Below are 22,053 nucleotides of genomic sequence, written 5' to 3' on the forward strand. Positions count from 1 at the left end.
TCCAAAATACCCTTGTATTACTATTGAATATCGTTTCTATGCAAAAACAATACAAACTTTATAAAGAAGAACCTGCTAGGCAAAGGTTAAACCGAGAAGTTTCTTAAAAAAAATAGTCATCACTGTTTTGGTACCTATGGAAAAATAGAAATGAAAAAATCTTTAAGGCCTTAAGGGTATCGATCGCTTCAAGCCCGATCCTATATATCTAGTAGAATACTTAGAAACTAACAGAGATCATGATAGTGTAACCAACCCATACAAACTGGCTCTAACCATCATCCTATCCCAAAACCCATTCTCTTCCATCCGGTTTGAAGGAGATCCGGCCCACTACTTATCATCAGGTGCCTTCGAGACTCCGTGGGCGTGTGAGTCGATGCTGGACGTACGAGTGCAAGAGGATGGTTAACTGCATGCCTAATTAAAGGAAATAGAGCAGCGGACTGGCTAGCGAGCAGAGGAGTGGAGCATGAAGAAGACATCATCTCTGAAAGGTGAAAGCCTGTGGGATCTTAGTTTCTTTATCCTCTTGAATGCTGCTGGTGGGGCCCTCTCCCGGTGGTGCTAATAAAAAAAGGTCGTAGCTTTACCTTAGGGCAAATTTAGAAAATAAATCAATTTTAGAAAAAGATATTGGGAGGGTTTTGGCTAGAGATTCATAGGAATAAAAAATTTGGAAACAAAACAAACATTTTGGCCAAAAATAACTATATGGGTATTTTGGATATTTTCATGCCTTTTTTTAGAGGATTCTAACTAGGGATGCAAATGGATCGGATCGGATTCTATATATTTGAATCCAATATGACACTGTTCATGTCATATCCAATCGGATCTGATAGGACTTAATTTGAATTCGAAGCTTATTGGTAAGTTGGATTTTCAGATCTGATCCGATCCAACTTTTTTTTTTAAGTTAAAAAATTATTACAAAAAAATATAATAATTTAAATAAAGTAAAAACAAAAGATATAAGTATTTGTTAATTATTTTCATCATATATGCATTTTTATAAAAAATAAATAATATAGCAAATTTATAAAAATATATTTATAAATAAATAAAATAACATATAAATATTTATATTTATAAATATATAATATATCGGATTGGATAGGGGGTGATCCGAATCCGATATGATTTTTGGTCAGATCCTATTATCCGATTCAATTCGATCCGAATATACGAAATGGGGTGATCTGAATTCAACCAAATAGGAGCGAATCATGATCCAATCCATTTGCACCCCTAATTCTAACAAAGGAGGTCTACTTACCAAAAGCAAAGGAGGTCTAGTTGCAACTATGTATTGCAATTACCAAACTTTAGGGGGAAGTTTCAGCAATTATTATTATTATTATTATTATTATTGAAAATCAAGTTTACAAATAACATGTTCTATTTTTCTTGGGTGGGTAAAAAGAATAGGGTTTTATAGATATACCTTGGATTTAATCTTAGAACTGCCAAAGTCAAAACCAACCATAAAATTAACTTTCACAGGATAAATTCTAGTTCCAAAAACCTAAAACCGAGATGAGGTCAATTCCGAATTTCACCTTAGGCTCAGTTTGGAAGGAGTACAAATACAAATATGTACAATTCAAATACATACAAAATAATATAAAATACAAGGTTTTGCACTATACAAATTTGCATTTATACTTCTTCGAAACTGAGCCTTAGAATCGAAACGAATTATACACGAAACCATTCATAGAAGATTATGTTCAAAGAATGTCGCATGGATCCGTATTACTAAAAATTGATTTTAGTTATTATTATATTATAAAAAGAAAATTAAAAAACAACAAAAAAAAAAGTTATTTCTGTACTATCTACCGACTTTGTCAACATTTTCTTTTCAAAAGAAGAGTAATGCAAACCATCTTCGAGAAAAAGAAATGCCTTAGGAATTAGGAAAAGCTTCCAGAGTTCCTGTATATATATTTGTCCCTGAAGAAATGGAGATCCTAATCTTTCTCCTTTTTACTTTCCTTAAGATGAAAGCTATCTCTCTCTCAACTGGGTTTAGAAGCTGAAATTGGAATTGTGCTTTAAATATTTGTCTCAGGGAAAAAAATAAAAGTGGAAGAAGAAGATTAATTGTCGGCTTAGTCGTTTGGGTGCTTCTCTCTCAAGTTTTCAACTATGAGCTCTAATACAATCAGGTTTTTCATTTTCACCTCTTTTTCTTCTTGCTGCTGTAGCTAGCCTGTATGTTTCTCATTTTATATTAGTTTCATTTTGCTTTAATATTTTAGTTTGATCGAGAAGATTTGCTTGCATGAGATAATCAAGAGTCAAGTAGTCCATGCTGCTCTGACTAACTTGGGGTCGATTATGAATTATTAATTGTCCATTCTTTAATGAACTACTATTTGCTTTGTTATATTAGCTTTGATTGGACGAAAATGGCAAACAAAGTGAATTTGAAGGGACATATACATATAAATTAGTTAATAAAATGGGTAAAATGTTTAAACCACCCTCCAAATTTCTGGATGTTGCTGAAATTTCCTCTAAAATTTGATAGTTATAATTATCTCTCTTGAACTTTCTGATATAGTTGCAAGTAGAACCTCCTATGTTAGAATCTTCTAAAAAAATGTATGAAATATCTAGAATACCCATGTAGTTTTTTTTGACTAAAATGTTTATTTTCTAATTTTCTCTTCATATGAATCGCTAGTCCAAATCCTTCTAATATCTTTGCTGAAATAGATTTATTTTCCAAAATCACCCTTCATATCAATCCCCCAAATGTATAGCTGCAGCCTTATATTCTCTATTTCTTATTGTTTATAAAGTTTGTATTGTTTTTCTGTATAAACCAACCTTAGTAGTAACTGTATGGATATTTTAGACATTTTTGTTTCTCTTTTTAAAAGATTCCAACAAAAGGGGTCTACTTGCAAGTGTTTGAAAAAAGTTTAGGGGAGGTTTTAGCAACAGTCAGAGACTTCAGGGGAGGTTTCAGAAATTTACCCTAATAAAATTGGTTAAAATGAGATAAGTTTACACCATCAAGTGAGTACCGAGTACAGTCAATGAATCCTTGATCGTTTAGGCTCGATTATTAAGGTTATGTTTGGTTTGATGGAAAATGAGAAAGAAGTTAAGTTATAGGGAATTTGACAAAATGTGTTAAAATTCTCTTATTTTCTCTCAAACCAAACATAGCTTAAAGAAAGATAAAGCGATAAACTGCTCTATGGAAAGTAGTTCCTGGCACTTTCTCAAGTTGACTTGGTTGACTTGATGAGTAATAATAGAGTGATTTCAATTACGTACTGAGTCTACTCATCAGAATCAAAATACGATCGGATAGAGTTTTGTCTGTTTTTGGTTTTGATTGTTTCAATGAATTTTAAACTATGCCCAAAAAATGAATTTTAAACTATATTGTTCCCGTGCAAAATATTTTTCAAGGGTTGTTTATTAAAACACCCCTTATAGTTTTATGAATTTAATAAAGCCCATCTTCTAGTTTGTGTTTTACTAAAAATATGCCCTATAGTTTGCAATCAGTTTACTTAATCGACCTTCCATTAGATGATAGTAGAAAATAATAGTTTTGACCTTAATATATATTTGAATAAATTTAATCAAAAGAAAATAAAATGAAAATGCCATTTTTGCCCTTAATAATATATAAGCAATGTTGACCTGTCTATTAGCCACTCTATTTGGTTCTATTTGGTCAATTTTGTTTTCTGTATGAAGAAGTGTTAGGGGATTTGGATCACCCCTCCTCCCCCCATCCAATCCGATATATATATGTTATATATTTATTTATATAAATATATATAATACATATATATTTTATTTATTTATAAATATATTATTTATATTGTATTTTTTAAATTTGTTATATTATTTATTTTTTATAAAAAAACATGTATATATATGTTGAAAATAATTAAAAAATACTTGTATTTTTTGTTTTTCTTTATTTAAATTGACATATTTCATATTTCATTTAATAATTTATTAACTTTTAAAGAAAACAAATCGGATTAGATTAGATCTGAATATTTGACTTTCCTATTGGATTCGAATTCAGATCCATCTCTATCAAACCTAATCAGATCTTCAGAGTGTCAGATCAGATTCAGATATACCTTGATTTGAATCTGATCCGATTTATTTACATCCCTAGTTAGGGGTACTTTTGAAATAAACAACCATGGGATCATGCCCTTGAACATTTTCCACTCAGTTTAAGTGATAATACCATGGTTTTCAAAACCGGACAAGACTAGACAATCGCATCGTTGATTTGGTTAGCAAATCACTAGCTTGAGCGCTTGAATCGTCGACCCAAACAATGGTTTTTTCTGTTTTTTATTATTATTTTTATTTTTTAAGTCAGAATGGGTTGTCTGTTTGAAGAACTAGACAGTCAAATTGTTCAACCCAGGAACCAGTCTCGATAATGGCTCCATGTTCGGTCTGATTTTAAAAACCTCGTATAATACTACTATTTTCAAATGGTGAAACAAACAACTCTTAGTCAAAGGTTGATTAAATAAATAGCTTGCAAACTATAGAGGGTGCTTTAGTGAAATGAAACTATAGGATAAGTTTAAGTTTAAGTAAATCAGTCAAACTATAGGAGTATTCTAGCAAATGACCCTATTTTCAGATTATTTTGTTTCAAAAAAGTAAGAGAAAATTAAAAAAATTAACCAGACTCCGAAAAGGCTCATGACTCCTCCATTGTAGCTTGAAAGGCTTGGTTGTTTGAGTGCTTTCTATACATGACATGTTATCATGGATATGGGGTAAAAGAATAATTTTAATCATTGTTATTTTAGTGAGAAAAACAAACATGGATATGGGGTAAATAAGACAATGGCCATTTTTAGCCATAAAAAAAAACCATTATTAAAAGTGCAATTTTCTCCCTTCTAAGTGTTGGCAATTCTCCCCCTACCCTCATGGGAAGTTACTTACTAAAAAGCCTTTTATTTAGTCCAATGGTACCGAAATGGTATGGTATGGTACCCATACAAAACTGAAAAAGAAAAGAAAAAATAACCGGCATCATTCGATTAATAACCAATCAACTGTTATTCATTCAAATTCATGTAGGTTTCTGATTGATTAAGATTTTTCAGATACATATATTTCCAGTACCATAGAAACTGCACTTTCTTTGGATATTTTTGGATTTCCTACCCATGATTGCAGTCACACATGGGGAACATATCATATTGTAAATGATGATGTAATCATTGGGAAATGTTCCCAATACAAGGCAGAGATATAGTGTGGGACATTGTGGGGGGCTGATTTGTATTTCCTACTATGCATATTTTGGTATTTCAGTCATAGTTTTATACCAACATGTATCAATATGAACCATGGATTGGAGCAACACAAATTGAACGTTTGACAATATAGTAGGTGTTTGGCATTAATATCGTTTTCTCAGACAACGGTGTAACATCAGCACCACATCAGAAATCTGTTTTTCGGAAAAAAAATGTCTACTATTTGGTTAACTGTTTTTCCAAAATACGTTTTCTCATACCATGGATTGGAAATTGTGAAAGGAATGTCTTTTTTCTTGTGTGTGTGTGTTTTCCTATTTTCCTATTTTTTCTACTGTTGCTAGCACCAGCATGCTGACATGATATTGAAAAATGCCTATATGACAACAATAACAATGATATCAAATAAAAAAAACTTGAAAAAACGTTTTCTAAGAAAACAACAATGCTTATACAACGCCATTTTCTGAGAAAACGCCTCTCATAAAACAACATAAACCCTAAACACCACCACAAAAGTTCCCTTATTTGATGGATGGCTCAAATTGACCATGCCATTTTCCTTACTTAGCATGATAAGCTTAGATGAAGTAGGTTCTATCCAATTTGAATAAGGCTTCCAAGCCTGTCATGAATACCATGGATCTGATACACCGTGTTGGGGTCATAGTATTCATAACTCATTGTTCCAATATGGATCTAGTCCTATTCAATTGCCTGTTCAACACTATTTAGGAGTTGCAATTTGGGCCTAAGGATGCTAGGCCCAAAATTTATTGTAGTAGTTTAAGATTCAGACACCCAACCACATTCCAAACACCAAAACCACAATCAAGAATGCAAACATAAAACAAATTAAGAGATTGGCTGAAAACACCCCACACCAAAGGCAAACCCCAAACACCCCACAACCAAGATCTTATAACATAACCAGAAAGAGCCTGGTTATGCTTTGCTACTTGAAAGGCCTGACCCTTCAGATAAATCTCTTGAACTATTTCAACAGCTACAAAAAATCTACTGCAACCTGTGTACCACAAATAGTGCTGCAGAAAACCTGGCAAGGAAGAATATCTGCTAGAAACTTATCATTGAAATGTGCCTTAATCCAATTAACCTCTTCCATCCAAGGCCCATATCGGCGGCCCTCCGATATACCCATATTAGGCTATTACAAGCAGGTGTTTTGGGGTTTGACCTGATTCAGGGGGTAGACGGGCCTTAAGCTAACCGATACCCCTGAAAATCCCTTGAATCAATTTGAAAAAAAAAACCCTAAAAGAATATAAATTACAGCACGATACAGGCCGATACAATATAACTTTGGCTCTAGCACTATCTGCTATATTCTTCTAGTTTAATCATGGTAAAAAAACAAAAAAAAAAGATTAAGGGTTTTACCAGCTTGGTTGCAGAATACACACCATTTAGAGTCCTAAATTAGCTGATAGTAAAACATCCAATATTGAGTTAATTGGAAGAGATCCTTTATAGAAGTCAATTATATCCTTCTAACTCCATTGGGAGGATCTACTAAAAATTAAGTGCACCTTGTCATGGATTCCAATCTCACGATGATCACATAATGATGAGGTTTACTTGATTTTCCTGTTCCTTCTTTCTGTCCCCTATCAACATTTTGTTGAATACCTTTTGCAAATTCCATCTCAAATTGTTACGGGACTTGCACATGTGTGTCTTGTTTTTGATTATTGTCAATACATCTTTGTTGAAATAGTGTCTTGTTTTGGGTTATATGGTGTTGCATGTTAGTAGTTAGGGGTGCCAACGATATTTGAAAATCCGATTTCGAATTCAAGATTCGACATGAATAAATCAAATTTAGATATAACTTGGTTCCATTTAATAAATATCTGAAATTGACCATTACTTAATTATTATATATAATATATAAAATATTTAAATATTTTTATGTACTATATAAATAAGTAAATTATATAAATAATTTATATATTTATATAAATAAAATATTTATTTTATCTATTTACTAATACCTAAAATAATTAATAGATAATTGAATTTAAATTCAAATATTAAAATTTTTAATTAATGGGATTCAAATTTGAATACGTGTGCAATGCATGTTAATGGTTATAAACGTTTTAGTGACATGTAAAAGTGACGAATTGAAGCTAGGATGGTTCAATTGATGCATTGAATGAATTGTCCTTCAAATCCCGCTATTATCATCTTTTTCTAAGAAAAGTATGAATCAATATTTTCTCTTAAACGTTCTGACTTCCGCCACACTGATAGGTATCATTTGCATGGAATATGAAACGCATAATCAAAATTTAAGAGAGAGAGAGAGAGAGAGAGAGAGCTTCGATTTTGTGTTTTTCACTACTTCATATACATACAGTAGTTAGGAAAGAGGTGAGACTGTTCGTGAATGAAAGACTTGGGGCCAAGCTCTTTTGCTAACGTTGTTGTTGTTGTTGTTATAATGCAGTAAAAACAAGATGAAGGAAACTTTGGTGGACTTGGTGCTTTCTTGGTCTCTCAGAGATGTACTTAATGGCCAACTGTTGAAAGGAAAGGTACATTACACAGACACACACTGAGTTAATTCTGGAGTTCTAGAGTTCTTAGAGTTCTTAGAGTTCCAGACTGTCCAAATGGATGGGAGACCCATTTAGTTTCTTGTAGCCCAGCCATTTGATCAGGATGGATCATAGTCCTGCATTCTGTCATATCAGTTGGAAGTTGATAGTCTGGAATGAGACTGTAGTTTTCTTGCTTTTGTGCTGTGGTAAGTGATGACCAATATTGAAAACTACTTCACTGACAGGCTTTTTGGTAGATCCGGAGGTGGACGGAAACTCCCATCAGACGCTTTTCTTTATAATAAAATATCATATAGTAGTTGGGTTGGGACTTGGGACCCGTGGGCTTTGTTCACAGTAAAAGAAGCCTTATAACATTTCCTAATTGGGCTGCCGAACTGAGTCCACAACTCAAATATGAGTTTTGGGTTATGTATTTTTAGATAAATTTGTATTTGTTTTTCTAATTTTCTTGATTTTTGGTTAATTATTATGATGGTTATCGATTTAATTTTATTATTGTTCAATATATTTGTATTAATTTTTTTATTTTATTAAATAGAACTTATATGGGTTAAAATTTGTGTTTACAATTTTATTTCATTAATTTATTAAAAGGTTTTGTTAATTTGTATTAAGTCATTAATTTATTTAAGTTTAATCAAGGGCTTAACTTAATTAAATAATTAAGTTGTTAATTCATAAATTATCAAGTTATTTTAGCTAAGTTAATTAATTAAGTTAGAGTAATCGGATGCAGGTTAGTATTCTTGTGTCCATTTTCCTTTTTAACCATTTGATCTTCTTAAGCATAAATCTGTGAGACCGTATTGCTTCCTCTTCATTCTTTAACCAGCCAACCTGCACCACCTTATAGACTCCTTCAATGATTAACCTATTAAAATTTGTGTTTGTTTTTTTTTTTTTTCCAGAATTTCCTAGCCCAATAAGACCAGTAAACAAAGCTGCACAATTTAACCTTTATTCATGAAGACCCCTCCCACTCCACACTGACTTAGACTACTTTCATTAAATTTTAATTTGATGAAGCCATCCTGGGTGGTTCCCATTCCTTTTGAATTGATGCAGAAATTTATAGCAAGTTATTTATAAAAAGATCATGAACAAGAGGCACAAATAATATGTCAAATAAAAATAGAGGTCCAACTTGGAAGGGGCTAAGGTTGAGCATTTTTGAAAATTTGATGGGAGAGGCCCACCTGCATATCTCTAAATAAAATCATTCAAACTTTTGCCATTTTGTTTTATATCATATCATAGGAGTGCATTATTTTCGGGCCAGAAATCATTGGCTCTCATATTACCAGGTGTGCTATTTTACTCAAAAAATTCAAGTTGATAAGACTCAAGGATTTACAGTAAATTGCTGCATGGATCCCTATTAAGGCCCTGTTCATTTTTTGGTAACTTACTTACCCGGGTGCTTTAAAAAAAATCCTTAACCGGGTAAGTATTTTCTTGGTAAATTCACTTACCCATGTTCTTCTATTTCCTAGGTACATAAGGCAATGCCTGTTTTAGATATAAAAAACCATTACTAAAATGGGTATTTTTTCCCACCTGGGAGATGGGTACGTATAACTTGCTCGGGTAAGTGATGCCCAGGAAAATAAATTTTCCTTGGTCCCCACATAAATTTGAAAAAAGGAAAATGGGTTTCTTGGTCAATGAGAACCAAAATCCCATTGACCAATTCCTCCTCTGAAAGTCCAAAGAATGAACAGACCCTAAAAGGTTGGGTATCACCTAACTATATAATTTTAGCCCGATATGTGTGCCTATAGATGCTTGGGGACAGAAGACTAGATCTAATGGAGTGTAATTTTCCATGTGCCACATGTTCAGGATTGGGAGAGATGATAGAGAATGATGATTCAATAAGCACTTTCCTTAAATCATGGAGCAAGCTACTGTTGTTCATCACTCATTGGATTGGACAGTAAATTTCTTTCTATTGTCAATCAAATGAATGTTTAATTAACAGATAGGAGGTGCTTAGTAAGAGTGCTCATTAGGTGGTGAGTGCTCATTAGATCACCACCCGTAGCTACACAAGGGATTGAGATTGGCTAATGTATTGTAGATGAAAATTCTTTAAATCAGGATTAATGCTTGCTTGTTGTAGTCATAATAGGGGGAAAACCTAGAAGACTGGAGTTGCAAGTTGGGGCATTGGGCCATTGTGACAAACATGATATAATTAGTGCCTGACCGTAACTTGAACTTGATTGAGCCTAGCTAGGCCAATACTTTGAAACACAGTTGCAATTCTTTATGTTATTTTTTATAACTGAATATCAGAAAAAATATGACAATTTAGATAACTCCTCATTAACTCCTTGGATGATGCTGGATTTTAGTGTAGAAAATCCTCTTACTTGACACACATCCACTGGTAGGTAATGAAGTTGGCAATACCTCATGAAAACATATTCCACCTGCTGTATTGTTGCTAATGCATTTTGGGTCTCTTTTCTTTGGATTCACTGCTGCATGTGTTTGACATGAATCACATTTCTATTGGTCATCCAATTCATTGGTTGTTGTAATCATATGAATTGTTAATTGGTGGTATGATCAGAACCAAGTAAGTTCTCATAGATATGTATGCATGTATGAGTTAGTGTTTTGTAAATTGGTGGTATGATCAGAATTATATGACTTGTTAAATCAATTTTTGCAAACTTTTTATCTCTTTGGAACCAATTCTTCCTTTCTCTTTATTATACAGGTGGAGAAGATCCCCAAGACATTCTTGTCAATAGAGCATTACTTAAGGTCATATAGGTTCCCTCTTATTGAGGAGACACATGCTGATTTAAATTCAAGCTTTCTGGGTATAGCTCAAGCACCTGTATGTGAAATATTGTCTGTTCAGAGAATTACAAAAGACAAGCCACCCAATGATTTGTGTTATAACATTGTACTTAAAAATAGAAATATGGATGGTAAGCATGACAAAAGAATGTATGAACCTGGGAATGGAGATCTTATTGTGTTGTCAGATGTAAAACCTCAATCCATTGCTGATCTTAGTGGAACCAAAAAATCCTATATTCTTGCATTAGTCACTGGTGGGGGAAATGGAGACAATCCTCTTAGAATCGACGTCCGAGCGTCAAAGGAAATTGTGATTGAGCAAAAAAGGCAGAACAATAGTCCGACTCTTTTTGCTGTCTATTTGATAAACATGACAACAAATATACGAATATGGGAAGCATTGAACTCTGACATCCACAAGGGAAACATGAATATCATCAAGGAAGAGTTGTGCACTGATTCAATTGTAAGCCTTACAAACTCTTTTTTATTATTTTATATACTTGTAAAGCTATTTTGCAGAACTGCATTCTATCAATTGGTTTCCTCCTTTGTTATGCAATAGTAATATTCTCATTTATGACCAAGTATAAGCTATTTCACTAATTCATTGGTTCTTAAATGGTGTCATTAGGATTTATGTCCTGTTTCTTTTGGTTCTGGAGTAAATTTTACCTTACCTACTTATTTCAATTTTATCTGGTTGGTAAATCTTTTATGAAACAATCTCTACTTAATAATCAACCATTTAGAAATTTTAATAAATAATGATAAAAGGGTTTTGATTTATTGACTTATTTCTAATGGTCTTACTTTTGGTGGGTTTTGTTTTTTACTGGGATAGAAAAAAACAAGATTCATCTAATTGATCCCAAACAGTTGGAATCAAGGCGTTGTTGAGTTCAGATGTTTTTTTTTTTTTTTTTCTTTCTAGCTAGAATTTGTTAATTTGAGGGTTGTGGTGCAGAACTTATTTTTTAGTCCTTTCTTTTTGAAGCCCAACTTATTATTTAGTGTTTAGATACTTATGCTATAGGTTTATTTATCTATTTATGAATAGGATTTATTTCCAAGTATTTTTTACTCTTTAGTTACTTGGAAATAAATCCTACTCAAAGATAAATAAATAAATCTATTGCACAAGTAACAAAGAACATACTTAATTGTATCAACCGAAGAGAAAAACAAAGAAGTGATAAAGAAGAAAAGAAAACTGAAGGGTTGGGACATGAAGAAATAATTTTTCTTATGGACTTTTTCACTTAATTTGTTCATAAGGTCCAAATGACATAGATACCATTGCAAGGCACATTAATACTTCCCGAGGCTTAGATATTGATCATGGATATCTTCTAAAGGATAACATATGAAGTTTTCTTTTGAACAACTTTGGTTGTTACAAAAGGAGGGAAATGGATGTACATGAGATGTACAGAAATTGCAAACATGACCAAAACCAAAAAAGACCTCCCTGGAATTTACAAGGCATTGGGGATTTGCTATAAAATCGCTCCCAACCCCTGATTTGGGCAAACCATTAGCTCCACAATTCAGCTCTCTAGGAATCCATCCAAAATGATAAGATCACAATAGACTTGGGTTTCAAGAACTCATTAAAAAATACAGTTCTCCAAGAATCCCCCTTAGAACTTCTCGTTCATTTGATTACATTCTTGTAGTCACCATCCACCACCACCTTGGTGAGGTTACGATCCACCACAGATCTCAGTCCTATTGACCAAGGAATTTTGGCTATTTCCCAAGGAAAATGAGGATGACTCCTGACACTTATTTTTCTCTTGAAAATCTTCTCCAACCCTGGTTATTTGCCAAGTTGTGAGGCTTGTAAGAGTTAGAATGTTAATATAAAAGAAAAATATCTGAATGTGGAAAGAAGTGAGAAGTCAAATTTATAGAAGAATAAGATAGATTGAATTAATACTGAATTTGTTTTACTAACATGATTGAAACATTTAAAATAGATGTGAAATGTGAATATGTATATATATTTATTTGTAAGGATCTTCGCTTGCAAGTTTCCTGCATTATCCACTATAATTTTTTTTATCCAAATCAAAAAGATAGCATGCCAAAATGTGGAAAAATAAATCAAGAAACTATAATAATGATCAGGTATTCAACTTAGAAATAACCATTGCTTAATTTGGTTTATATACACATTGAGGTTTATTTCAAGTTTCTTAGATACATTAATAAGAACTATTAGAAAATAGAAAGAAAATCAGATGTATGTACCCTTGTGCTAGTATGCAACTTATCTTACACTAAAATGGTACAACATACCAACCTTAAGCTGTGTTTTCTTCACATCTCATTAAAAGTAGTATTTGCAATTTGGATATCTGATTCTATATGGAGAAAATAATCCTGGCCAAGTATCATTCACACACAAATTCGTAATCCAATTCAATGTATTTGGTATGTTGATGAAAAACTTAGTTGAAAGCATTTTTATTATTCATGTTTCTATCATATCAAGGAGTTGGGGGAACAAACGTCATATCTAATTTAGCAAACAATCCTGTAAGCCAAATAGTTTTACTACAGGTGGAAAAATGGCTCTGTTTGATGAAAATTAGGAAATTGTAGGTTTCATATTACAAATCCAAGAAATAATCAGGCAACCAAGTAATATAAACCGGCTTGTAATAGGACACTATGCCCATTTTGTGTTGGCATCTCAAAGTTGAAGGGGAGAAGGAAAAATATAACCTTCTGGATGTAGTGTCTTAGGTAACAGATGATCTTACAAACAACTGTTGAGGTAATATCAGCATTGAGCAAACACAACTTGACCTACAACTTAAACATAGTAGATGTCTGGATGAGTCATGGTAAGATGGATGAACTCCCAAGAAGCTAACAACGGAGTTTATGATCTGCAACAAGCTCACCAATGATATGAAATCCATTGCATATTTTCTTTTAGCTTATCAAATATCCATGAGTGGAGTAGTGTGCCCCAACCCAAGAAAACAAGTCAATAGTAAGAAATCCTTCACTTTGAGAGAGTGGTGTAGTAATGACCACAAGGATTGAGTTCCCTCTACATCATCTCCTATAATGAAGATATCATAATTCATAAACTTATAGGAGAAGTTCACCCCTCTGAAGACAGCAGATAGTTGGAACTTTGATTGCATAATGGTCCTTAGAAGAGCATTTATGTGGTAAAATATTTAATATGAAGCATTAAAAAATTAGTACAAGTTGACCTTGTTTTTGGATAGGCAGCTTGTTTCCTTTTTCTGCTTTTCAGTGTTCTTTTTCTACCTAAAATTTATTAGGATCTTGATAAAACGGAAACCAAAATTTGAAAAAGGAAAAAAACTGCTTTGGATGGTTTATAGATTCTGGCTATGCTTGCTTACTTTATTTTCAGGTTGGAGCAAATTGTGATCACTGCTTCACACAAGATGACAACTTGCATGAGAAAAAGTTGCTTGCAGATTTACACTCATTCAGTCTCAATGGATCTCAAAGTAAGGCTGTGGCAAGATCTATTATGACAAGGAATTACAAACATAAGAGCTCAGTTAAACTTATATGGGGTCCCCCTGGTACTGGGAAAACAAAGACAGTTAGTGTATTGCTTTGGGAATTCCTAAGGTTGAAATGCAGAACACTTACATGTGCCCCTACTAATATTGCAGTAATGGAAGTCATTTCACGTCTCTTGAGATTGGTTAGGCAGCATTTTAGACATCACAATTTTGGCTTGGGAGATATACTATTATTTGGAAATGGGAAGAGGATGAAGGTTGATGACCATGATGACCTTCTTGATGTATTTCTTGATTATCGCATTGATCGTCTTAAAAAGTGTTTTTCCCCTCATAATGGATGGAAGCATTGGCTAAATTCCATGATATTGTTGCTTGAAGACCCTGCTCAGCAGTATCTTTTGTACTTGAAAAGCTCAGAAAGGAAAGAAGAGGAGAAGGGTCCTGCTCAAATAGAGAAACAAGATATCAAAAAATGGAAGGGCAAGGAGGAGAGTGTTTGTGTGGAAGAAAGGAAAGGTGAGGACAAACCTGCACAAAACCTAAAGGAAGGGAAAATGGAGAAAGATATTGTGCAAACTAGGATAAATAAAGTAGAGGAAGATGGGAAAGTAAACATGCCTTGCAAAGAAGAACTTGGAACCTACCGTATAAGGGTCAGTTATAGGTTTTTGGAACCTACTGTATAGGAGGGTTAGTTCTAGCCTTGATGGTTCTAGGGTCAATTCCAGGGTCTATCCATTGAATCTTTTTTTGAATAATTATTCCATAACATTAAGAATCAAATTAAATAAGGGAAAATCTCTTAAACTGCCCCTAAGTTTTAGTAAATTGACTTACTCACTTATGTTTATAAATTGCCTTGAAGTACCCCAAAATTTTCTGACAATTGACTAAATATTCCCTGTTGTTAGCATCTATTAATGAAAAGATGGAAAAGACTATTTTACCCTTCATTCTTCTTTAAATTTTCAAAATGAAACATTTAAATAAACTTGCAACATTTGAAAAACACCTTGATGGTCTTGATTTAACAATAACACCTTGTCAGTCTTCTCCTCATCGTAAACTTTCTCCATTGGCAAAGCTGTCCAATGGATAGAGATGTTCAACAAACCATCTACAACCCAAAAACTAGATGGGATCATCTCCATTTATTGCTACGAGTACCTCTGAACAGTTGAACAAGGGGGGATCATCTCCCACCCAAAAAATACATTTTGAGGATGCCATCCTAGCTCTTACTAGCTCCATGTCCATCTACTTCAATATCACAAGAAACGATGGGGAAATTCCATTTTATTTTCTTAACCTTCAAGTGAGTAAAGGTTTAAGGTTGTATTCTTGTCTACAAGGTGGATGTTAGTTTTATTTTGAAATTTGAAAAATAATGGGGGACAAAATCAACTACAAGAGGGTAATATTGGGTTTTAAAAAGATTCTATATGTCACATGGCATCACATGTGAACGGCAAGGAAGGATTTAGTCAATTGTCAATAAAGTTAGGAGTACTTTAAGGCAATTCTTAAACCATAGCAATAGAGTTAATCAATTTCCTAAGACTTAGGAGTTATTTTAATAGATGTGCCCATTAAATAAGTATATATGTTGTTGAGTTTAATATAGTCCTAGTTATGTTTTAAATTTTAAGAATTATAAATTATGAATGTGGTATAATTACATAATCACAAATTATATCATTGAATATTTGTTTTCTAGATTTCAAGCTCATTGAATATTTGATCGAACCGATCTCAAACTAGGAAGTAGAGTTTGACTCAAACTTAAGCTTAATAGTATTTTAGTTGAACCGAGTCAAGACATACAAAAATTCAAATTCAGCTTGGCTCGGTTTGACTGCAAAAATGCTTATATGCAGAATATACAAAATTCCTAGTTAAAGGTATACATTAGTGATACTAAGGGTTTGTTTGGCATCAATGTTGTTGCTCCAGAAAACGGTGACACATCAGTGCCACATCGGAAAAAATGGTGCTCCAAGAAACACCTTCTTGTTTGGAACCGTTTTTCCATAAAAAGCGGTGCTCCAAGCCACACCTTGGAAATCGGGAAGGCGTGGCTTGGAGCAACACCAAATTTGGCATTTCTTGGAGCTACAGCTCATTGCTGCCAACAAGGACATGAGGTGGAAGTGACAGGGACATGACGTGGCATTGGGTAATAGGTACCAGTGCTGAAAACATTTCCTAGAGCATTCGTACCAAACAAAAAATGTTGCAATTGCTCCAGAAAATGTCCTACCTGGCAGCAACGTTTCCAAACAAAAAAAAAGACATCATTTTCTCAGAAAACGGTGCTTCCAACCCACACATCAGCATCACCATCAAAAAACGGTGCTATATCTGCAACTTCGATTCCAAACAACTAAATAACTTTATCAACTTTTTAATACACTGGGCTTAATAGGCCACTTGAGCCCTTTGCTCTTTGTTGTTGTTTTGAAATAGAAAACCAAATGACCAACCCAAGCCTAGGCCTGACCAGAGTATGCCAATTTTCAGTTCAAGTGGGCCTGGACTGGAAAGATCGGGCTTGACCTCAGGTCTGATTTAGGCACAAGCCTTAGACCCAATATTTAGGTTTGGGCCTGGGTTGACTTAAACCAGCCTGACTTACACCCCTATTCACTCATTAGTCATGATTAGTTACTTAGCCAGGTTTGCATACTTGTATCACACCAAATCTCGACTCAAGTTTTATATGCAAGGTAGGTGTCAAGCTTTATTCCAGAGTAATCATAAGAGCTCTTAATGTTTGGAATGCTTATGTTAAAATAAGTGCTTATTCTTCAGCATCCAACTTTTTTAAATGCTTATTTTAAAAGATAGGGTAAATTACAAAGACCCCCTGTACTATGGGGTCTGTGACAAAGACCCCCCTATACTTTACTTTATTTTGTGACGAAGACCCCCCTATACTATGACCGTGAGATAAAAACCCCCTTCCATTAGCCTTCCGTCCAAAAATTCCATTATGATATTTTTAATCCCCATACTACCTTTATAATAACTAGATGAGAAAAACACTGTTCATCTTCCCCGACCTTTGGATACTACCTTCCGTTCCGTCCAAAAATGCAAAAGATTGAGGCTAACTGTGGCAAAATCAAAATAGCTCTCAGGAAGCTAAACAATCATCGATTCAAATGTTAGTAAGGATGTGGGATGAAATTATGAGATGCTAAAGACGTATGAACTGCCCGATGACTTTGAGATTAAGCCGGATTGGGTTGAGCTGTGGACAACGTTCCGATGCCTTGTGGAGCCTTTGGAAACCAATGAACACAATAATCTATTCATTGCTTCTCTTAGATCTGTGAAACCATTAACAGAATTACAGTTATAGAGAGGAGAGACACTCACTGATACGAGATCATACGATGGGAATTCTAGTGCAACCACTTGCTATTCTACTCACCTCCCTCTTCCTTGTCTTCCCTCCCAAAACTTGTGCAAAATTTGTGATTGAACCATGTAAGTCCTCTGACTCCTGTACCTCTCTACTCTCCTATCTCCTTCCTTGGGACTCCAAGCTCTCAGATTGCATCTTGGTTCCAAGTAAATGTACTCGACATCTTAGGCTCAAACTCGCTTGACCCAACAATGTCATTCCCTAAGAATTGAATCCTCCCCAAAATTTCTGTCATCAGAATACCCATTTCGTGCTCCTGTGTAGATGACATCCGTCATTTCATATTGACATCTTATACGGTTCGAGCTGCAGACACAATCGAGTCAATATTGATTGGTTATGGTGGGCTAGCCAATGCATAGCAGATCAGGAGCATTAATGGGTTGATGGCCAGGGACGACGACTGGTGGTCAAAGCCTTGTAATTCCATTGTCGTGCACATGCTTCAATAAAACTAGTAATGGCATTACACAGTTTACTTGTCATATTTAGTGCATGCAGGGGAGAGTTTAAGCAGCATCGGAGCGATGTATGGTACGACTGTAGCAAAGTTGGTAGGCCATTAATGGCCTGCCACAAGCGGCAGTTGATCCAAGAGACATTGTATCAGTTCCGATTCAAGGTTAGTTTAATTAACCATTTAAATTCTTCATCCTACTTCTCTACAACTCACAATTGGTAGTATTGTTCATTGTTTGGGCTTTCACATCATTAAGCCTTGTAAATTGTCTGAGGAATTTGTTTTTCCATCTAACCCAAAACAATGAGTTGAGTTATTGAGTTGTAGCACTTCGGAACTTCAGATGGTCATTCCACCTAGATTTCTAACTAGAAACCTAACTGGTAGTTGGCTAGATGCCTAGAAATTCTAGATTTCCAACTAGAACGTCGGTAGCTACCATTGTTGCAGGACTTGTTGATGGCAAAGGAAGGATTAGCAGCGGCGACGGGGTATTTAGGTAGGGATGTGATGCCGACTCCAACTCCGCAAGTGTTGCAGGGGAGGCGGCTCCGGCTCTGGCTCTACAAGTGCTGTACGAGGAGAGTCTTCGGCTCGGTCAACTACAAGTCCTTCCGTCCTTTTTTTCTTCCTCTCCTGGTTGCCATGGAAGCAGACGAAGTCGATGATGAGGATGAGGAAAAGATCGAAGACAGAGAAGACGGAGAAGAGAAGAAAGGGAAGATGAGAAATGGATTTCCTCCATCCTTTCATTTCGAAGAGTTGGGAGAGAGAAAGAATGAGAGAGAACAGTGAGGGAGGGAAAAGAAGAGAAGAAAGGGAAAACAATAGGTTAAATAGATTTTAAGAGAAAAAGGGCAAAAAAAGAAAATAGAAAAATTTTAGTAAGGTATTTTGGTAATTTAAGGCATTCTATCATCTGACTTAACGGTCAAGGAGGGTCTTTGTCTCATGGTCATAGTACAGGGGGGTCTTTGTCGCAAAACAAAGTATAGGGGGTCATTGTCACAGACCCCGTAGTACAGGGGGGTCTTTGTAATATACCCTAAAAAATAAGTACTTATTTCATATTGGGTGTTTAGTAGTTTTTTTTTTCAATAAGCACTTAAATAAGCATTCCATCATTTTTTTTTCAAATTTTATGAAAGCACTTTTACAAAAATATTTTTATGAAAGCACTTTATAAAAGTACTTTTACTAAAGCACTTTTATGAAAGTACTTTCGTGAAAGTATTTTAATAAAAGCACTTTATGAAAGTACTTTTATAAAAGCACTTTTATAAATGTACTTTTAGGGAAGTACTTTTATAAAAGTACTTTTACGAAAGCACTTTTATGAAAGTACTTTTATGACTTTTTTATGGAAATACTTTAATGAAAACACTTTTATGAAAGCACTTTTGCAAACTGAATCAGTACCATCAGTTTTTCCATTTCTCCAAACCAAAACTGAACCGGTACCATCGGTTAACCGGTCAGTCGGTTTCATTTTTTGACCAATTCAGCTCTTCGGTTTTTTATATTTATAATATATGTTATATAAATATATGTATAATATTATATTATAAATAATAAATGATATATAATATATTATAAATATTATAAAAATATATAATATACTTATAAATAGATTATTGTAAATATAATATATGAATATATTTATACATAATATATAGAAAATATGTGACATATATTAAAAATACATAAAATATACATATTGGTTTTCTTGTAGGTTAACCAAAAACTTAATCAGTCCTTCGATTTTTCAAAAACACCAAACCGAAACTGAACTGATCGGTTCGGTTAATCACATCTTCTGGTTTGGTTTTCTCGATTCGGTTCGATTTTTCGATTTTTCATTGACACCCCTATTTGCAATTGTATATTGAAAATATCTCCTCATGAATAAAAACAAAACATATAATTATGGAGACGTTTCCAATGAGGCTGTGAAGGACCAAATCCGATCTTATGACGAAGGGTGATCATAGCCGGGCTTAGCACCTATCATAGGGGTTATAGTCCAGGCCTGGTCCAGCTTGAACCCCAGGCCTAGAATTTAAGCTTCGGTTCAAGTATGTACAAGTCTGGGCCAGGTTTGAAGTATTGGGCTTAGGTCTGGCCCTAAAATTTTGGGCTTGACAGGAAATTATTTAGCTTAAGCTGGTTGGCCCTAGACACAAAACCTAGCAAGGCCTATGCTTGAAATTTCCAAGCCGGACCCAGAATGATCACCCCCGGTTCTGATGGAAAACATATGTCCATCCTATGTTATAATATACCAGTGAGATAAGATTAGCTGAACATGATAGCTGTTCAACAGGCTGTAACTGTAAATACAAGAAACTACAACTATTCATTGGTTTCACAGCCATCTCGTTCAGATAATCCAAATTATATACAAGTGTGGTAATGATGCTGAACATCTCCTACAATTTTTTTTTTCTTGTATAGTTGTATGTACCTCCCAGATATCCCATTTCTTATGATGCACAAAGTGTCAACTTTTTGTGGACCCCATCTGGGCCGACTTCCGGCCCATGAAGCACTCAACTGTGTCCTAGAAGAAAAGAGGTGCCACCATTTTTACTACAGCTTTTTAGAGAAACCATTGTAAGGTTAGCATAACCCCCATTGAAATTGAGGTATAGCTCTCTCTTGATCCATGAGACAGAAAATTAGGCTGTGTTTGGTTTGAAGGAAAAGGTAGGAACTTTTTCCTTCAAACCAAAAAAAAAAAAAAATGTCCAGAGTCCTGAAATCTTACTTTCAGCGCAAGATGACGAGGAGTGGGAATGGGATGGAGTAATTAACCATCATCAGTCTACAATCTATTATTTTTACAAGGCCACAAGACTCACAACTTGAGTTCTCTTCCTCGATCCCCTTCTTCTCTTAGATATAAAAGAGAAGACAACTGCAGGGCAGCCTTGTTTAGTTTGAAATATAATGGCAATGGCTGCTTTCAGGCCTCACCTTTCCTCCAGAAATGTTTAATATTTAAAGATATATCTTCTAATTGACAGTTACAGATGCCAAGAAGCAAAAAACAAAAACAAAAGGGTTTAATTTGTCAGCTGAATGAATCCACTACGTACCTTCCATCTGAAAAGATCCTTATTGAAAACATCTCTGATAGACCATGAGAAAACCACGTCCACCAAGTCTTCCTGCATAAGATTATTCTGACGACCACGCAACAGTGGTCCCTTTCCACCACGACTTCTCTTCATTTCTTACTTTCTTTCTTTTTCCTCTCTGGGTTGTTCTTCTCGATCCCTATATTCTGTTACATTTTCGGATCATAAAACTTCAGTATTACTTTTACATAGAAACCGGCTCCAAATGTATATATATTAACAGAGAAAACTAAAACCAAAGACAGCTTTGCTCTGATTGATAATGAAATATAATTGAAGCTAAAGAAATCAACTGAGCAAACATACAGGCAATATTGAAGTTCAATACGATGAGTTTGGGATGAAGTTCAATTTTTCCACCAAGGAAAGCAGTGATTAGTGAATCAGCAGCTATCAACAGAGAAGGGAGAAACACCCTGCAAGAGAGAGTTGGAAGACAGCAAGTTGTGCTTGTCTTAAGCCGTTACCCCTCAGAGAAATGAAATGACTCTCCCAAGTAGTTAATTAGACCGCCATTTGGCTTATATAGAACAACTCATGATGTTATAATCAAATACCAAAATTTTGAAAACCAGATAAGAATTTTAGAAAAAAGGGTAAAATACATTGACAATCATAAAAACCTCCCCTATAGTTTCATTTTAACAAATTTGTCCCCTAAACTTTTGAGAAACTCAACAAAAACTTCTCTTGTGTCACTGTCTTAGACGGAAAACGTTATTTTGATGCACCAGTTTTTCCTAAATATCCATTCTACCCTTTCATAAATTATTTTACATACAAAATTACTGAAATATCTCATTTTA

At 34.4% G+C, this 22,053-nt stretch overlaps 1 protein-coding gene, 1 long non-coding RNA gene and 1 pseudogene across 2 annotated transcripts; 2 read left to right on the forward strand and 1 right to left on the reverse strand.

Annotated features, from left to right (window-relative positions):
- The first annotated feature begins 1,929 nt into the window (after window positions 1-1,929).
- Window positions 1,930-15,903, forward strand: LOC104589410 (helicase sen1-like). Its single transcript, XM_088902758.1, has 4 exons — window positions 1,930-2,174; window positions 7,756-7,843; window positions 10,602-11,156; window positions 14,094-15,903. The coding sequence occupies exons 1-4, from the start codon at window positions 2,155-2,157 to the stop codon at window positions 14,901-14,903; spliced, it is 1,473 nt and encodes a 490-aa protein (XP_088758884.1). The 5' UTR covers window positions 1,930-2,154; the 3' UTR covers window positions 14,904-15,903.
- LOC148792255 (uncharacterized) lies at window positions 11,152-21,711 on the reverse strand. Its single transcript, XR_016085285.1, has 3 exons — window positions 21,554-21,711; window positions 21,206-21,393; window positions 11,152-12,508 (listed from the first exon to the last, which is right to left on the reverse strand). It is a non-coding gene; the product is annotated as an uncharacterized LOC148792255 (long non-coding RNA).
- LOC148792256 (lysM domain-containing GPI-anchored protein LYP6 pseudogene) lies at window positions 17,598-21,207 on the forward strand (annotated as a pseudogene).
- Window positions 21,712-22,053: the final 342 nt, after the last annotated feature.

Source organism: Nelumbo nucifera, chromosome 4, assembly GCF_055504915.1.
Source record: "Nelumbo nucifera cultivar China Antique chromosome 4, China Antique-T2T, whole genome shotgun sequence".
NCBI classification, from domain to species: Eukaryota; Viridiplantae; Streptophyta; class Magnoliopsida; order Proteales; family Nelumbonaceae; genus Nelumbo; species Nelumbo nucifera.

Coding starts and splice junctions, on each gene's coding strand:
- LOC104589410 (XM_088902758.1), top strand. CDS start 2,155: ATGAGCTCTAATACAATCAG. Junction 7,844..10,601: donor GCCAACTGTTGAAAGGAAAG/GTACATTACACA, acceptor TTTATTATACAG/GTGGAGAAGATCCCCAAGAC. Junction 11,157..14,093: donor AGTTGTGCACTGATTCAATT/GTAAGCCTTACA, acceptor CTTTATTTTCAG/GTTGGAGCAAATTGTGATCA.